Source organism: Globicephala melas, chromosome 2 (genome assembly GCF_963455315.2).
Source record: "Globicephala melas chromosome 2, mGloMel1.2, whole genome shotgun sequence".
Taxonomy (NCBI): domain Eukaryota; kingdom Metazoa; phylum Chordata; class Mammalia; order Artiodactyla; family Delphinidae; genus Globicephala; species Globicephala melas.
In genome coordinates this window covers 92,390,518-92,409,426 of record NC_083315.2, presented here as the reverse complement: position 1 = coordinate 92,409,426, position 18,909 = coordinate 92,390,518, and the positions used below count along the sequence as shown (strand labels likewise).

At 38.3% G+C, this 18,909-nt stretch overlaps 1 protein-coding gene across 1 annotated transcript in view; it reads left to right on the top strand.

The window, feature by feature from the left end:
- Window positions 1-18,909, top strand: part of RTF1 (RTF1 homolog, Paf1/RNA polymerase II complex component) — a 50,255-nt gene that overhangs the window by 11,571 nt on the left and 19,775 nt on the right. The window contains exons 2-4 of the mRNA XM_030843083.2: window positions 2,030-2,140; window positions 13,436-13,583; window positions 14,961-15,165. Coding sequence (XP_030698943.1) covers window positions 2,030-2,140; window positions 13,436-13,583; window positions 14,961-15,165 — 464 coding nt within the window. The remainder of the gene's footprint in view (window positions 1-2,029; window positions 2,141-13,435; window positions 13,584-14,960; window positions 15,166-18,909) is intronic.

The following is an 18,909-nucleotide window of genomic DNA, read 5'->3' as shown; positions in this document are numbered from 1 at the left end:
AAAAAAAAAAAAAGAAAGAAATCTGTCCCAAAAACTCAATATCACATTTAAAAAAAAAAAAAAGAAAAAAAAAGAAACAAACGGTTGATACCTGTCCAATCTCAAATGCATTATGCTAAGTAAGGAAACCAAATTCAAAAGACTACACACTATATGATTCCATTTATGTGATATTTTACAATAGGCAGATCTGTAGGGACAGAAAACAGGTATGTGATTGCCAGGGGGTGGAGGGAGAGATATGAAGAGCACTTACTTCCTGAAAAGGCTTCAGATCATAAACACTCTACTTTTTCATACCAAAATGGTAACTCCTATTGACCAGTGCAAATTACAGCAAAATTTGGGGGGATGATGGAACTGTCCTATATCTTGATTGTGTGAGTGGTTCAACTGTATGTATTTGTCAAACTCATAGAACCATCCATAAGAAAGGATAAAAGGTACTGTATGTAAATTACACCCTCAAGTTTTTAAAAGACTGTAAACACACAAACATTGCTGTAATTTGCATTTGGTCAATAGGAGTTACCATTTTGATGTGGAAAAAGTAGAGTGTTCTTATGATCTGAAGTCTTTTCAGGAAGTTAGTATGCTAGCTCTATCTAAAGAAATGAGAAGAGTAACATTTAGTTACTGCTTATGAAGAAGAGATGGTGTCAGCTGTTAATCTGAGAAGGTCATTTTCTCATTCTGGCCAAGGAGGGTATACTCCTAAAATAGAAAGACTGGAAGAAGAAAACATATTTTATAGCAGTCTCTTTTTAAAAAATTTATCTTGGCACTTAACCTATAATTGTATAGCACCAACATCATCAAGGAATAATACTACTAGTATTTATTAGTTATATTTTTCTCTCTTTTGGCCCAAGGGGAAAATGTAAACCATGATTAAAATAGGAGCTAGGATTTTATCTGCCCTAGTTTGAATCCTGGTTCTCTCATGTACTAGCTGTATTACCTTGGGTGAGTTACTTAACCTCTCCTGCTCCTTAGTTTCTGTATCTTTAAATGGGGAAGATAACGATACTTACCTTAAGGCGGTTGTGAAGATTAAATGTTAGATGCTTAGAAAAGTACCTGGCATCTAGTAAGTACAATATAATTTGGGGCTGGTATTGATATTAGCAGAAAGCAAGAACCAGAGTAAGTATCCTTTTGTTGTGTTTTTGAGTGACTGGACTGAGTTGGGGAGAAGTAACAGGAGAGGGAAACCATGTGAGAAAGCAAATCCTGGTTGTAGCCATGTCTTACTAAATAGCATATCTCTTCTCCTTTAAACTCCCTTAAATCACCAGGACAAGGCAGAGGTGGTGAATGGGAATATTGGGGTTGTCAAATTGGGATTCCCATGTAGAGGCCAGCATACTTACTGCTTAACCCTGGGTTCAGTACCAGAAATATACTTTTTTCCCCCCCTGGTTTAGGCATCCAAAATTAAAAATGACCTCAGAAATTTGTAGTTTGTCAGCTTATTCAGAACAGCCCCACAAATGCCAATTTTACCATGAGTTATATATAATAAGAGGGTGCTCAGAGTATTAGCTATACCAATAAGAACAGGGAGCAAATTACCTTTGTAGACATGGTTCATATCGTATCAATTGCTGAGAATCAGTACTTCTGTAACTTACAGAGGAAATTCGGGGATAGCCTCCAGTTTAGTTTTCAGTCACTTTTCCACTTCAGACATACATTTCCCATTAAGAGTGAGGGAACAGATTTTTTTTGGCTGTGCCGTGCAGCTTGTGGGATCCTCGTTCCCTGACCAGGGATTGAACCCGGGCCCCCTACAGTGAACGATCAGAGTCCTAACCACTGAACAGCCAGGGAATTCCAGACTTTGAAAGCATTTCTTTAGCGCGAGTGCTGGCAGTTGGTCTGTTCATGTGACCAAAGTTCCCACGATGATGTCCTTCAAGTGAAACCACAAAGAAGTAAAAGAGATCTAGAGAAGGTGGGCATTTTATTATTTTTGGATATATTTTCTCTGTGAACAATACTCACATGGCTACTTTTGCCCTCTCAGGAGCTCTTGTCCCTGGCAAAGCGGAAACGAAGTGACTCTGAAGAGAAGGAGCCGCCTGTTAGTCAGCCTGCAGCCTCCTCAGACTCGGAGACGTCTAACAGTGATGATGAGGTGGGTGTGGAAGGCTAGGCCTCTGGGACCAATGAGTGTTTGAGGGTCCTGAGTTGGTGACTCCTGGCAGCCTCTTTTCCTTAAACTGAGACCTTCCTGCCTAAGATCTATGTGAACTTCTTGGAAAGAAGATTGTGTATGAGAAGCTCTCGCATTGTGATGTTCTTTGTACTGCTAGTTACCTAGTGGGTACCTCTGCAGTGCATTCATGGCCATTTTTAGTCTTTTATTTTCAGCCCTTTTGCAGAGGGAGCACAACTTGTTAGTCACCATCTCTTTTATTTTTTGTCACCATTTTTTTTTTGGTGGTATGCGGGCCTCTCACTGTTGTGGCCTCTCCCGCTGCGGAGCACAGGCTCCAGGCGCACAGGCTCAGCGGCCATGGCTCATGGGCCTAGCCGCTCCGCGGCATGTGAGATCTTCCCGGACCGGGGCACGATCCCGTGTCCCCTGCATCGGCAGGCGGACTCTCAACCACTGTGCCACCAGGGAAGCCCTTGGCACCTTTTTAATCCCACTTTTATGTTAGAAAAGAAAGTCTATCAGTAATGCCTGATAAAGTATTAGTGGGAAATATTTTAGCAAGGTAAGAAACTTTCTTTGGGTAGATGGAATCAACATCTCTCAGAGTAGTGGCATTAGCTTTTAATGAGAAACGTCCAGCTGTTCATTGTTTAAGCTAAGGTGACTTTCCCAAACTGCTGCCCACCACCAAACAAGGCCCTGAAAGATCCAGAACTTTAATGGAAGAGAGAGAGATTAGGGGAAAGGTCTTTGAAGCATTCCTACATGTTCCTCATTTGATTTAAAATACTTTTTTTCCCTTAGTAATTTCCTGGGGGGAGGCCGGATATCATCTTTCTGTTTAATCTCTTACCCTGCAGTCTAGGAAAATATTTTTAACAGTGCACTAACAGTATTTTGTTTTAAAGTTCCTCTAAAGTAAAAAATGTTTTTTATTATAATGAAATTTAGTTAACAGCTAGAACAGTATTTACCAGTGCCCTGCATATGCAAATTAGGAACGATTGCATTCTGATTGACTGTACTGATATTCTCTTAATCTTAAATAATTCAACAGACCTAAAATTGCTTTGATAGCAAGAGGTAGTGAATGTGCGAGTTTTATTCTTTTGTTTCGTTTATTTTTCATGGAGGTACTATAATTCCTCTAAAATTGATAAAGTAACCCAATCTGCTTAGAAAAACAGTGGATTTTATGAAATAATTTGCTTTGTTTTGTTTTTCTATTTTTAAAAAAATGCAAAGATAATACAGGAAAATCTTGAAATAATTCCCTTTCCCACTATTCCTACATCAACTCCTTTCATTTTCCATGTTTCAGAAGTCAGCTGCTATGGGACATTAAGTTTGAATCTGTTTGGAATACCCTGTAACATGTTTATTGTCTTTGCACTTCCTTGAGATACAATCAATAACTATCCTTTGAAGCATTTTGTTTTCCATATTCCTGTCATTAAATCACTCCTAAGTATGCAGTTGCTGTAGGGATTCCCTTCATCCTTTTGAGCTGCTTCTACCAGAAGGTCAAAGTATGTATCAACTCCACAGCATTAGAGAAGCCCAAAACTTGTGCTAGGGTAGATCCAGCGTCCATAAAAATGTTTACAGCTTAGGATTCCCTTTGTCACTCGCAGCTACTTAACCAAGTCTGAGAGTCTTCACCTTAGAATGCTACCAGCTACTTATGTACTTATTGGAGAAAAAGCTGACAGGCAAGCTGTACCCTGTCTAGTGGGGATTGAGAGTTTGTGTAACTTTCCTCCCAAGGTTCTTAGCTCTTGCTACTGCCTCCAAGTGCCAGCCCCCTGGCCCACTGGCTTCTGGCAGTTCTACTCTAGTCCCTCCTCACCCTGCACTGGGAATTGCAGTCTCTATATCATGGCCATTCTGAAAAGAGCCTGTTTTTTTGGTCTGCATTATCACTTTCTGGCCCAGGCTACTAGCTTAAGTACAGAGCACCCCAAAGTTAGGGTAAATACTTCATTATTTTGGACAATTAAGAAAATCTTTTTTAAAAAAATCCTACCAGCCACTAGAGAAATCAGTGGTATTGTAAACTCAGATTTATGGCTGCCATAGAGATATTTTAGAGTGGGTAGGGGACTTCTGAGAGATCCTTAGAATACAGTGTTTGAGACAGAGGCTCTTGGTTTTTTTCCTCTCTCATAATGAATATTCATACATCTTTGTAGGTGAACCCCATATACTGAAATAATTTGCTGTGTTTTCTAGTTTCTGCTATGGCTTTAATATCCTTATTACCTACGAACTAGCCTTTTAGAAATTTGGTTGTTAAGATCCTTTTTGACCCACCTCCTAGAGAAATGGAAATAAAAACAAAAGTAAACAAATGGGACCTAATGAAACTTAAAAGCTTTTGCGCAGCAAAGGAAACCATAAAGAAGACCAAAAGACAACCCTCAGAATGGGAGAAAATATTTGCAAATGAAGCAACTGACAAAGGATTAATCTCCAAAATTTATAAGCAGCTCATGCAGCTTAATAACAAAAGAACAAACAACCCAATCCAAAAATGGGCAGAAGACCTAAATAGACATTTCTCCAAAGAAGATATACAGAGTGCCAACAAACACATGAAAGAATGCTCAACATCACTAATCATTAGAGAAATGCAAATCAAAACTACAATGAGATATCATCTCACACCAGTCAGAATGGCCATCATCAAAAAATCTAGAAACAATAAATGCTGGAGAGGGTGTGGAGAAAAGGGAACCCTCTTACACTGTTGGTGGGAATGTAAATTGATACAGCCACTGTGGAGAACAGTATGGAGGTTCCTTAAAAAGCTACAAATAGAACTACCATATGACCCAGCAATCCCACTACTGGGCATATACCCTGAGAAAACCATAATTCAAAAAGAGTCATGTACCAAAATGTTCATTGCAGCTCTATTTACAATAGCCCAGAGATGGAATCAACCTAGGTGTCCATCATCGGATGAATGGATAAAGAAGATGTGGCACATATATACAATGGAATATTACTCAGCCATAAAAAGAGACGAAATTGAGCTATTTGTAATGAGGTGGATAGACCTAGAGTCTGTCATACAGAGTGAAGTAAGTCAGAAAGAGAGAGACAAATACCGTATGCTAACACATATATATGGAATTTAAGAAAAAAAAAAAATGTCTTGAAAAACCTAGGAGTGAAACAGGAATAAAGACACAGACTTACTAGAGAATGGACTTGAGGCTATGGGGAGGGGGAAGGGTAAACGGTGACAAAGCAATAAAGAGACATGGACATGTATACACTACCAAACGTAAGGTAGATAGCTAGTGGGAAGCAGCCGCATAGCACAGGGAGATCAGCTCGGTGCTGTGTGACCGCCTGGAGGGGTGGGATAGGGAGGGTGGGAGGGAGGGTGACGCAAGCGGGAAGAGATATGGGAACATATGTATATATATAACTGATTCATTTTGTTGTGAAGCTGAAACTAACATACCATTGTAAAGCAATTATGCTCCAATAAAGATGTTTAAAAAAAAAAAAAAAGAAATTTGGTTGTTAAAATGTCAGTTCTCAGTCAGATGGAGCCTGCTTGTACTAGAAGCTACTCTGGAGTTTTTTCAAATACACCTCCCAACCCTTTTCCCCTCCCACGTGACTCTTATTTATTGTCATTCATGATGCTGAATACAGGTAGAAAGAAGTATGTTGTTCTCCTCAGATTTGCTAGGACAGAAAACTAGGCAGGAACAACTGATTTAGGAGGTTAATGGGTAGTTTGTTTTAAGGAGAGACATGCACTGACTTTAGAGCAAGAAGATATCTAGCTAATTGTTGGGGGTGGGGAGGGGGACACAGAAGTTATGAAAGTTTCCTATCCAGAAAAAAGTGGGTGCATTGGTTATTAAGTGTAAGACTCAATTAGGGGGAATTCTTTGGTGGTCCAGTGGTTAGGACTCTGCGCTTTCATTGCCAAGGGCCCGGGTTCAATCCTTGGTCAGGGAACTAACATCCACAAGCTGTGCCACATGGCAAAAAAAAAAAGGTTCAATTAAGGAGAGAATAGTAGATATCTTGTGAATTATTCTCAGTCGTATCTTAGGCACATGAGAAGTAGAACTCTTTCTGTAAGGTTTACATTGACCAAGCCTGGGAAATTGGAAAGCACAACCTCAGTGGTAGGTTACAATGCTGTGGTGTGGCATTTTGGTGCTGTCACTTCCTGTCCCTGAAAGCATTTGGTAAGAGAAGCACCACCAAGGGTGCAGACAGGAGTGGCCGGGAAGAAAAATAACAGGGTTAGGAGGAGGGGAGCTAGCAGTGCTCATTCATGAGATTTAAAGTTTAAAAAAAAAAATGGCCAAAACAAAAAAGTCCATTCGTTAGGAGGAACAGAGTCCTAAATCGGGTACTTCAGAGTCCTTTTTAGAAACATGGTGAATCTTGTGGAAACAGATAGCTGCACCTAGATAAGAAATAGGAATAAAGCCTAGATTTTCCCTTGTTACCAGTAAAAATCATGTTATCAATAGATACCAAGAAAACCCTTTATTTGTTGTTCAAAATTGAATATAACTACATTAGACAAAGTAAGGAAACAGCTGAATTATGTTCTATTGCCCTGTGCCTGAGCGAGAATGATTATTTTAAAAAGCTTCATGCACAGTCCTGTTTTCAACATTTTTGAGAAATAAAAACATTTGGCCCAGCCGTGCAGTTCAGCACTTGTCACCTGTTTTTTCTTCCCCAGAACTTCCTGGATACATTTTATGCTCCAGCTTACTACCACTTCAGAGTCTCTGGCCTCTTCTTGCTTTTCCCCCATTCCATTTTTTTTTCTACTTTCTTTCTTTCTGAAGCTTCTTCTCTTTCTCTCTTAACCCCATTTAATCTTTTGAGCACTCCCACTTTGATCTAGTTGCACTCCTATTCCCACTATGTTATTGCTTGTTGGCTCCAATATTTTTATTAATAGAACATTTTGAAAAAGATACAACTTCTACTTAAAATTCATTTAGTAATAATTTTTCCAGGAAGTCAGCCTAGATACCCAAGAGCATTTTGTTGTTGCTTTACCATGCAGATAATACATAATCAGCACATACTGATAAAGGCCTTCACTGCTAAGCTAATATTTTCCTGTGTGTATATTCATTTAGTAAGGTTTTCATACACACAATACCTCTGGAAAAAGATGTTCCATATAGATGAATTATCCCAATACTAAAACTAAACTTTTGAAAGTTTAAAATATAAAACCACTATATTTGAAAAATTTTTTGATAGATCTTATTATATATAGTTTTTTAACTGATTTAGTCATGATTATGAATGACAGTTCTTATACTGTGAAATAATGACTTCCAAAATACCAAGCTCTGTGGTGCTGGTTTTTATTTTTCCTTTCTCCCCCAATACCGAAGGTAAGCAGTGGCCATTGTTCTCATCTCCTAGTAATCTGCTCTACTTCCATCTTCCTGTGTCTCTGATCTGCTCTGGGGTCAGGAAACCAGGGGGCCCCATAGAGTTTAGGTTGGAATACTCTGCTTTAGTACTTGAATTTAACAATAGCTATTTGAATTTCTCATAAACGTTTTTTTTAAATAAATGTATGTATGTATACATGTATTTATTTATTTATGGCTGTGTTGGGTCTTTGTTGCCGCACGCGGGCTTTATCTAGTTGTGGCGAACGCGGGCTACTTTTTGTTGCGGTGCGCGGCTTCTCATTGCAGTGGCGTCTCTTGTTGATGAGCACAGGCTCTAGGCGCCTGGGCTTCAGTAGTTGTGGCTCGCGGGCACAGTAGTTGTGGCTTGCAGGCTCTAGAGCACAGCTCAGTAGTTGAGGCGCACGGGCTTAGTTGCTCTGCAGAATGTGGGATCTTCCTGGACCTGGGCTCGAACCCGTGTCCCCTGCACTGGCAGGCAGATTCTTAACCACTGTGCCACCAGGGAAGTCCCCTTTTTTTTTTTTAGCATGCTTCTGGGTTCTTGGCTATGTAGATTACCATACAGTAGCACCTCATTTATCTAGATACCTAAAATCTCATCACAAGAAAAATAAAGTGATTTTCATGGACCACTTGCTTAAACTGTGTACAACAAATTCTGACACTTCCTACCAAATAGTGCAGTGGAGTACTGATTATATTTTACATTTTTTTTGGTGTCATTTGTTTCACTTTTGTTTTTATCTCCATAACCAGATTATAAGTTTTTGTGATTGAGTGTAGGGATTCTCTGTGTTTTCCAGTTAAATATAACTGATTGCTTGATTATAAGATACAGTAGTGCCCTTTGTACTTTGTTTGATTAATTACAAATAATTAATTTCTTTTAAGGGAAAAGAAAATTTAGCTATTCCTCATTGTTCTTTAGGCTGACATTTGCATATACTCTTCAACTTTGCTGACCCTTTTCTATCTTCAGTATCTTCACAGGGAAAAAATACCTAAATTAGGAACCATGCCCTCTCAGCACACCTCTTTGTTGGTCACTGTTAAGATCTAGAATAATGACTACCGAATCCTTTTGACAAACACTTCAATTTAGTGTAACACTCAGTTCATATAGGATCCTACAACTTTAAAACTCCAAGGGGTCGTAGAGATCATTTAGATTCCCTTATTTCAGATAAGAAAACAGGCTCCCAGAAGTTCCTTTTTCCATCATAAAATAGTACCCTCCATTTATATAGAACTTCATGGTTTCTGATGTGCTCTTAGCGTCTTTTATTCTGTCTCCTTTGAGTGTCACACTACCGGGATAGGTGGTCAAGGCGGTATTATTATTCCTACTTTACAGATAAGGAAACAGTCTCAGGTTAAGCGCTTGGGCCTTTATTCCAGTTCTTTTAACCTCTAGTCCCATAGTTTATCACTAGCCCAGCTGTTCTTCTTGAACCCTACTTACCTCAAAGTATTTCATTTCACTGTAAATTCGTTTCAGGAGTAACTGGGCTGCAATGGTTTCTAGTCTGGGTCCTGAGACCTAGAATATGATCTTCCTTGTCCATTAGAGATAACCTCTCTGAAATGTTGAAGTTTCTTTGCTTTTCTGCCTCCAGGATAAAAGTACTCAGCATGTCAATGGCACCCAAGTCCAAGGCAACCACTCCCCACCCCATGTTCCTTCCTGTCTTTCAGCTGAATGCCAGGAAGGTCAGCTGCTTCCCAGAGTAGGGACCTGCTTATAACAACCCCTACACTCTCAGTATGGCACAGGGTTATGTAGTACTTTCTAACCCTCCTTGTATCATTAGATAATTGCCATCCATTAGAGTATCAGTTACAGCAGTGAGAGTCAAAGTGCTAATCTCTTTTAATTTATTAGTTAAGACATCTTCCTTCTAGTCACTGTTTTAGGTTTTCATCACTGCATTATACGTAATACTTTCCTGGTGTTTTGTGTGAGCCTGCATGCATGTAGAATGCTTGAGAAAAGCAGGGTGTCAGTGTGTATTAGGGTCCTGACTGACAGTGGACCCTTTCCCTTTCCCAGATTGTTTTTAAGCAGCTCTCCTTGGGGGATGCTCTGGCCTCTGTACTCAGATGCAGATCAGCAGGCACTCATTTTCTTATTCTTGCCTTCTGTGTGGTACATTTTAGAGCACTTTTAAGGCCACAACAGAGCTTGCCTTTCAGTGAAGCCATAGTTCCCAAAACAAATTAAGAAAAGCCAGGTCATTTCTTCTACTCTCTGATGGATGGGGAAAGCCTGAGAGCATCTCTTTAATCATGCACTGTACTCTTTAGATTCCATTTACTACCACACTCTGGCAATGAAAGAATTAGTTTTCCTTCTGTCTTGGAGTCAACAGAATAAGGCTTTTGCAGGAATAGGTGAGCAATCTCTGGGCTAATGGCTGGGTTAAGATATTTCTATGTCAGTTTTGCCTACCACAAGTCTTGACCATCTCCTTTATGGTTTATTAGATTCTGTGATCTTGAGAGAAGAGGTACTGGGCAAGTATTTAAAATATGTGCTCAGACCAAAAAAACACTCAGGAGCTTCTGGTTTAAAGGAGTAAATGTAAAATATTACAAATACGATCTATTCTGCAGGAAAAAAATCTTTTGGGAAATTATCAGTACCCATTTGAGTCTCTTTCTCTATATTAAATAGGAGTAATGTGACTGGTCCCCATATTTTAAGTGATTATTTTATTTCCCTAAAACCCTGTCATATATAGTGAGTTTGGTTGTTTGCCATTGGCATGACAGACTCTATTGAGTTAGCCTCATGGGAGTTGAGGCACTTCTGTCATTTCTTTTGAAAATTGTGTTGGAAGGAAAAAGACCACGGTTCCCTTCCCACACTCAGGTTCAGCCAGGCAAGCCCTCGTTAAATTGAAACATTTTATTTCTTCTATTTTAACTCTTATCTTTTATCTCTCCCCTCCAGGGGATAAACATCATAGGCTATAGATGACAGTTGCTAAGCTTAGGCAATGGCAGATTGCAGCAGATAGACAGTGGAAGGATAAGGAAACCAGATAGCTTTCTAGCACCTCCTGAATTGGATTCACCTGTGTGACTTCACATTTAAGCCTTTTTTTACTCTCATACACAATCCCCCTTTTCCCCCCACCCTGGAAGTTCAGAATTTGACTCTGTTGCACGTGAGAAATCCAAATCTGTAGGTGAAAATAGATCTATCCACTCTAACACACATGTGACCCTGGTAGCTCACCCTTTATGCTCTCAGCCTTTTCATATTCCCATTGGGTAGAAGTACAAAGGGACTTCCTTGTACAAAGAAGGGATTTCTGTACAAAGAAGTACAAAAAGATACCCTGTTTAGAAGAGATGGGTCATGCTCATTTTCATAACCAGCCAATAAATATTGACTACTATGTGCATAGTTGTGCTATTTCCTGTAAACAAAGCCAATGCAAAAGATGTTTTATACATTATTACCTCTAGTAATATCTGTATTCTCAGCATAGGAAGTTGATATATTTTAGCTCAGTTAACTAGGAAACTGAACACTTTGGCCTCTTTTGGATTCTTTCAAACTGACCTAAAAAGTATCTTCCTTGAATGATTAAGATTTCAAACGGTTGAAAAATAGCTTTTAGAAGAGAAGCATTAGGATTTCTTTCTAAATAGTGATCTAAGTGTTGAATTGTTAAAAGTTTGAGAAGTAAATTCATTTATAAAGAGAAGTCGCTGTTAATGTATATCACTTAATACATAAGTGGTATATTACTTAATATATCATTTATTCACTTAATATATCATTCTAGAACATGGAGCTGTTTTATTTTCACTTGTCCCTTCTTCCTAGCTCCTGAGTACAAAAACGAAGTGGCAATTAAAATAACTAAGAGTAAATTAAAATAAAAAATCAGAAGATTAAAATAGTGCCCTTTCACAATATTTTATCAAGGTAAATTAACAGACTGTAGTTCTTAAAAATAGCTCATCTGGAACATTTCTAAGGTGGAAACCTCATCAGAACTATCCCTTCACCCCACACCCCCAAAAAAACTCCAAAGTAAATTTACTTCTGATCTTGGCTATTGTGAGGTAGGAGGTACATTTATGATCACATTATAATATGATCACATTATAGAAGGAGCAAAGACTTGGTGCTTTTGTTAAATATTAGATGTAGAATTTTTATGTTAATACCAGATTTATAATTCAATCTGTGATGATGGAAAGATGAATATTATTTTGATTTTTTTATCCTTCCCCTCCTTGGTTGGTTGGTTTGTTTATTTAGTATTGTCTCAGTTTGTTTTACAATTTCCGTTTTTTTAAAAAAAATATTTATTAAAATATAGTTGATTTACAATGTTAGTTTCAGGAGTACAGCAAAGTGATTCAGTGTTTTTATATATACTTTTTAAAATTTTTAATTTAATTTATTTTTTTAAATAAATTTATTTATTCATTTATGGCTGCATTGGGTCTTCGTTGCTGTGCGGGCTTTCTCTAGTTGCAGCGAGAGGGGGCTACTCTTCATTGAGGTGTGCGGGCTTCTCATTGCAGTGGCTTCTCTTTGTTGCGGAGCACGGGCTCTAGGCGTGCGGGCTTCAGTAGTTGTGGCACATGGGCTTAGTAGTTGTGTCTCGTGAGGTCTAGAGCACAGGCTCAGTAGTTGTGGTGCATGAGCCTAGTTGCTCCGCAGCATGTGGGAATCTTCCCGGACCAGGGCTCAAACCCATGTACCCTGCATTGGCAGGCAGATTCTTAACCACTGCGCCACCAGGGAAGTCTTGAATTTTACTTTATTTTATTTTATATATATATTCTTTTTTAGATTCTTTTCCATTATAGGTTATTATTGAGTATAGTTCCCTGTGCTATACAGTAGGCCCTTGCTGGTTATGAATATTATTTTTAGAGTACATAAAATAAAGTTTCTGAGTAAAGTATTTTTCACCTAAAATCATTCTCCTAAATTGACAAGTTAAAATATCAAAGGAGGTGTGGTTTAATGTAACTAAATAGTCTCTGTGAATTTAAAAAATGATTTTATGGTCTTTCAGACTTACAATTAAAGTGCTTGATGAAGATGATTTTTTTGGCCCTGGAGTGATCAGCTGTGTATTGCCTGCCTGTTAGTTTGATAATACAAGTTGCAGGTTCCTTATATTTAGATGTATGGGATCTCCTATTGAAGATCCAATGTAAACATTATGTTGTAGTGTAATATATGCAGATTTAAATATATATATATACATATATATGTATATATATATTTTAATGATCTATTATACTTTCTGACTCCTTGGAGTTGGTACCAGTGATACTACCATCCATGCCAAAGAGTGGCCTTCATCATTTTCTCCCTGTGTTTTCTGAAGTTTTCTCTTGCTAAAAAGCTTTATTCCCTGCTTTCCTGGGACCCACTCCAGAACTCAGCCATGCACTGTGTACTGAAACCCAGACATAACCCATCTCTAGCAATTGCTGACCTCTCTGCCACAGGAAACATTAGAAGCTGTTTCCTGTACCAACTGAGTTTTAGTTAACTCAGTTGACTTGCCATTAAGTTGATATATTTGCTTTTCTATTGATAAAAAGTATACTAATTAAATTTTATGTTTATTATATCAATTATCTACTGACATTAAGAAATTACAAACCAGAGGTTATGAAGTTTTAACAAAGGTTTCAAGAATCAATATCTTTCATCTTATAAAGTGTATTTGTTTCAGATCCAAAGCAGTAGAGACTTGGAATCATTTTGATGAATGTCAGAGACTCTTAATTCTTGAAACTTACAGCTTTTCTCAATAAAATCCCTGGTTCAATTTTCCTTTTTCTTTTTTCCTTGTAGTGGACTTTTGGGAGCAATAAAAATAAGAAGAAAGGAAAAGCCAGAAAAATAGAGAAGAAAGGAACCATGAAGAAACAGGCCAATAAAACTGCTTCCTCAGGCAGTTCGGACAAAGACAGTTCAGCTGAGAGCTCAGCCCCTGAGGAAGGTGAGTCAAGTGGTGCAGACTTGGGAGTGAACTCTTATTTAGTAGAAGCTGCAGTCAGAAATGGAGGGAAAAGGTGCCTGCATTACAATTACAGCATGGCCTCTGCCTTTATTGCAGGGGTCTCTAATCTTTTCAATGGTCATGGTCTGTTTAGAATCTGAATGAAGCAAGAAAAATACATGCATTCCAAAGCGTTAGTGAAGCCCTTGAAACCCATCCAGGAAACCCATGAGGATTCCCTGCGTTAGAATCTCCGTTTACCTTAACTTGAGTGCCTTCTCTTTCCTTTTTCTTGGTTATTCATAGGGGGAACATCCTTGAACCAGATACAAAACTCAGTAAAAAAATGTTGTTTTGAAATGAGAATTTTTGCTAACACTAGTTTGAAAGTGAACTTGTTCCAGGACTAAAATGGTAAACTTTATATTTGTTTTGAGTAATAATGTTTATATACAAACTGGCTTGTACAGAATTGGCCTAACCTGCTTTTTAAGCACATGCCTGTGAATGTTAGCTCAAATTGAGTCAAGCACAAAATTGCTAGTTTAACATAATACTCAGTTACAATATGTAATGCTTTTTTCCATCACCCTTTGTCCTACCAAGATCCAGTATCATTAGGAATTCACTAATCAATTTAATGACTTATTAAAACACTGATTTTTTTAAATGCCAACTAATAAATGTAGAAGAAAGTATAGTTAGACAATCACCATTTTCAACCATCATAGTAATAATTGAAGTGTTATCAATGAGTGTTAAAACCACTGGATGATAGTTTGTTGAGGAACAAGATGTTTACACAGTCTCAAAGCATCTCCGTATACTTATTATGAAAATTGAATATGGACTATATGTCAGATAATGCTATTTCTTAAATGTTAAATTTCCTGAGTTTGACCATTGTATACTTGGTTATATAAGAGACTGTCCTTTTTACAAGAAGTATTTAGGGGTGAAAGGTCACAATCTCTGCAGCTTACTCTCAGTTCAGCAAAATAAATGATAAAAATGTGTAAATTGTTTTATGTATGTAGACAGAAAGTGAACTGGCGATGTTAACAGTGGGTGAACCTAAGTAACAGATGTACGGGAGTTGAATTATTCTTGCAACTTTTTTCTGTAGGTCTGTAATTTTTTCAAAATACAAAAGTCAAATTAAAAAGATCATGTTGGTTTCTTAATCCAGCCTAAGTTTCTGTAACCTGTGTTTGCATTTGCCAAAGGCAGACCAAGCGTTTTCCCAAGGGAGGTGAGATGACCATGTTCCACTTCACCTAGAAGAGCCAAGGGGTAATGATTATCAACACTGTGGGGCCACCTGTGGCTCTGTCTTCTGCAGCATCACCTGATCTTGTGTTTGGTCCTTTGTTGCAGGTGAAGTGTCAGATTCTGACAGCAACAGCTCCTCCTCCAGTTCAGATTCAGACTCTTCCTCAGAAGATGAGGAATTCCATGATGGCTATGGAGAAGACCTCATGGGAGATGAGGAAGACAGGGCCCGTCTGGAACAGATGACAGAAAAGGAGAGAGAGCAAGAACTGTTCAACCGCATAGAGAAGAGGGAGGTGTTAAAAAAAAGGTAAAGTGGTAGTCTTAATGATAAAATAAAATAATAAAGTAATTTCCCAAAGTTCACATTTGGAGCCCTGTCTTCACAGGATTCAAGACTTGAAATTTCTTCTCATTATTTATGAGTTAGGAATCTGACTATCCTCCCAGCATGCTTTTTGTATTTTTTTTAAGCTCAAATGTTAAATTGCATTTTGATATACAAAGCTGCTTCAGTATTTTGGATTACTTTTGCCATATTTAAATGGCAGAAGTTTTTCCTTATCTCCTAACAGAATTTCAAGGTGAAAATAAACTTGACTTTGTCTCAGGAGATAAAATAGTCCTCACAATTTGGATCCTTCCCTACCTACCTAATATTGCAAAATAAACAGAAGCATTTTCCTTGGCAGCAGTTAGTCCCATTTCGTCTGGGAGCCTGTCTGTCCCTTCTGGAGACCATATTAAGTCTGGTGAGTTATTCTAGACAAGAATGTTTGGCTTTCAGTCAGCAGCAAGTAATAGACATTTGTTTTGAGTGTGAATGCTTCCACGGTTACCTGTATTGGAACAAACAGGACTTAAGAAACTACCACGGTTGCCACATGGTTAAGAATGACTTCTGAAATTTGTATTTCTGAATTGGGGAGAGCATAACAAGAGATTCTCATATAAGGCCAATAGGGCCCTATGATAAAATCACAAAGTAGCTTAAGAGTAGTGGGTGGCTGATCTCAAACTTGGGTTTTTTATTTTTCACCTTATATGAATGAAGCAGTTGACTGACTGATTCTGTGACTTTTTTAGTGATTGGAAGAATGTTTACAATGATGATAATTAAGACAGAAGTTCAGAGCCAATCACAGAAAATGGAGGTTTTTGTAGCTCATTTGTTTAGCTGCAAGGCAGTACAATACGGTAACTCAGAAACTTTCTCCATGTTTTTAATGTAAACACCATTAGCATCCTGTTTTATAGCCAGCAACACCAGTAGTGAGGTATCATTTTTGGTTGTTAGATTCTTCACCTATTCTAGAGCTTCCTCTTTTTTTATTAAAAAAAAATTTTTTTTAAAGGTAAGTGCAGGCAGCATAAAGGTAGCTTGGTTGTGCAAAGAGCACTGACATTTTCCATCAGAAAGTCTAGGCTCAGGACTTCCCTGGTGGTCCAGCGGTTAAGGATCTGCCTTCCAATGCAGGGGATGCGGATTCCATCCCTGATCAGGGAACTAAGATCCCACGTGCCGCAGGGCAACTAAGTCTGCGTGCTCTAGAGCCTGCACGCTGCAGCTAGAGAGCCCGCTGCCACAGCTACTGAGCCTGTGTGCTCTGGAGCCCGTGCGCCGCAAGGAAACATCCCACATGCCACAACGAAGATCCTGTGTGCTGCAACTAAGACCCAATGCAGCCAAATAAATAAATACTTTTTTAAAAAAAGAAGAAGAAGAAGAAAAATCTAGGCTCAAGTCAAACTCACTGGCCAGGTTATCTGAATTAGTCACTTACCCTCCTCATTCCTCAGCTTTCTCGTTGGGGATTGTTGTAAGTCTTCAGTGAGATAATACATATAAGAACATAATGTAAATATAAGCTGTTAACTTTTTTAAAATTGAAGTATAGTTGATGTACAATATTATATAAGTTACAGATGCATAATTTAGTGATTCACAGTTTTTAAAGGTTATACTCCACTTATAGTTATTATAAAATATTGGCTATATTCCCTGTGTATATCCTTTAGCTTATTTTATCCTTTAGCTTATTTTATACATAATAGTTTGTACCTCCTAATCCCCTACCCCTATATTGCCTCTCCCTGCTTCCTTCTCCCCGCTGGTAAGCACTCGTTTGTTCTCTATATCTATGAATCTGTTTCTTTTTTATTATATTCACTAGTTTGTTGTATTTTTTAGATTTCACATATAAGTGATAGCATACAGTGTTTGTCTTTCTGTGTCTGACTTATTTCACGTAGCATAATCTCCTCTGAGTTCATCCATGTTGTTGTAAATGGCAAAGTTTCATTCTTTTTTATGACTGAGTAGTATTCTATTGTATGTATATACACCACATCTTCTTTATCCATTCATTCCATATTTTGGCAATTGCAAATAATACTGCTATGAACATGGCGGTGTATGTGTCTTTTGGAATTAGCATTTTTGTTTTTCAGGTATATACCCAGGAGTGGAGTTACTGGGTCATATGGTAGTTCTATTTTTAGGTTTTTCTTTTTTTTTAATATTTTAAAAAATATTTATTTATTATTATTATTACCTTTTGGTTTCTTTTTTTTAAACATCTTTATTGGAGTATAATTGCTTTACAATGGTGTGTTAGTTTCTGCTTTATAACAAATTGAATCAGTTATACATATACATATGTCCCCATATCTCTTCCCTCTTGCGTCTCCCTCCCTCCCACCCTCCCTATCCCACCCCTCTAGGTGGTCACAAAGCACTGAGCTGATCTCCCTGTGCTATGCGGCTGCTTCCCACTAGCTATCTATTTTACGTTTAGTAGTGTATATATGTCCATGCCACTTTCTTACTTCGTCCCAGCTTACCCTTCCCCCTCTCCGTATCCTCAAGTCCATTCTCTAGTAGGTCTGCATCTTTATTCCCATCTTGCCCCTAGGTTCTTCATGACCATTTTTTTTTTTTAGATTCCATATATGTGTGTTAGCATAAGGTATTTGTTTTTCTCTTTCTGACTTACTTCACTCTGTATGACAGTCTCTAGGTCCATCCACCTCACTACAAATAACCCAGTTTCATTCCTTTTTATGGCTGTGTAATATTCCATTGTATATGTGTGCCACATCTTCTTTATCCATTCACCTGTTGATGGACACTTAGGTTGCTTCCGTGTCCTGGCTATTGTAAATAGAGCTGCAGTGAACATTTTGGTACATGACTCTTTTTGAATTATGGTTTTCTCAGGGTATATGCCCAGTAATGGGATTGCTGGGTCGTATGGTAATTCTATTTTTAGTCTTTTAAGGAAACTCAGTGTTGTTCTCCATAGTGGCTGTATCAATTTACATTCCCACCAACAGTGCAAGAGGGTTCCCTTTTCTCCACACCCTCTCCAGCATTTATTGTTTGTAGATTTTTTGATCATGGCCATTCTGACTGGTATGAGATGATATCTCATTGTAGTTTTGATTTGCATTTCTCTAATGATTAATGATGTTGAGCATCCTTTCATGTGTCTGTTGGCAATCTGTATATCTTCTTTGAAGAAATGTCTATTTAGGTCTTCTGCCCATTTTTGGATTGGGTTGTTTGTTTTTTTGATATTGAGCTGCATGAGCTGGTGTAAATTTTGGAGATTAATCCTTTGTCAGTTGCTTCATTTACAAGTATTTATTTATTATTTATTTATTTAGGCTGCACCGGCCTTTAGGTGCGGCACACGGGGTTTAGTTGTGGCATGTATGTGGGATCTAGTTCCCTGACCAGGAATTGAACCCAGGCCCCCTGCATTGGGAGCTCAGAGTCGTACCCACTGGACCACCAGGGAAGTCCCTATTCTTAGTTTTTTAAATTATTATTATTATTTATTTTATTTTATTTATTTTTGGCTGCATCGGGTCTTAGTTGAGGCACGCTGGATCTTTCATCGTGGCTCGCGGACTCCTCTCTAGTTGTGGAGTGCAGGCTCCAGGGTGCGTGGGCTCTGTAGTTTGCAGCACACGGGGTCTAGTTGAGGCGTGTGGGCTCAGTAGTTGTGGCATGCAGGCTTAGTTGCCCCGCAGCATGTAGGATCTTAGT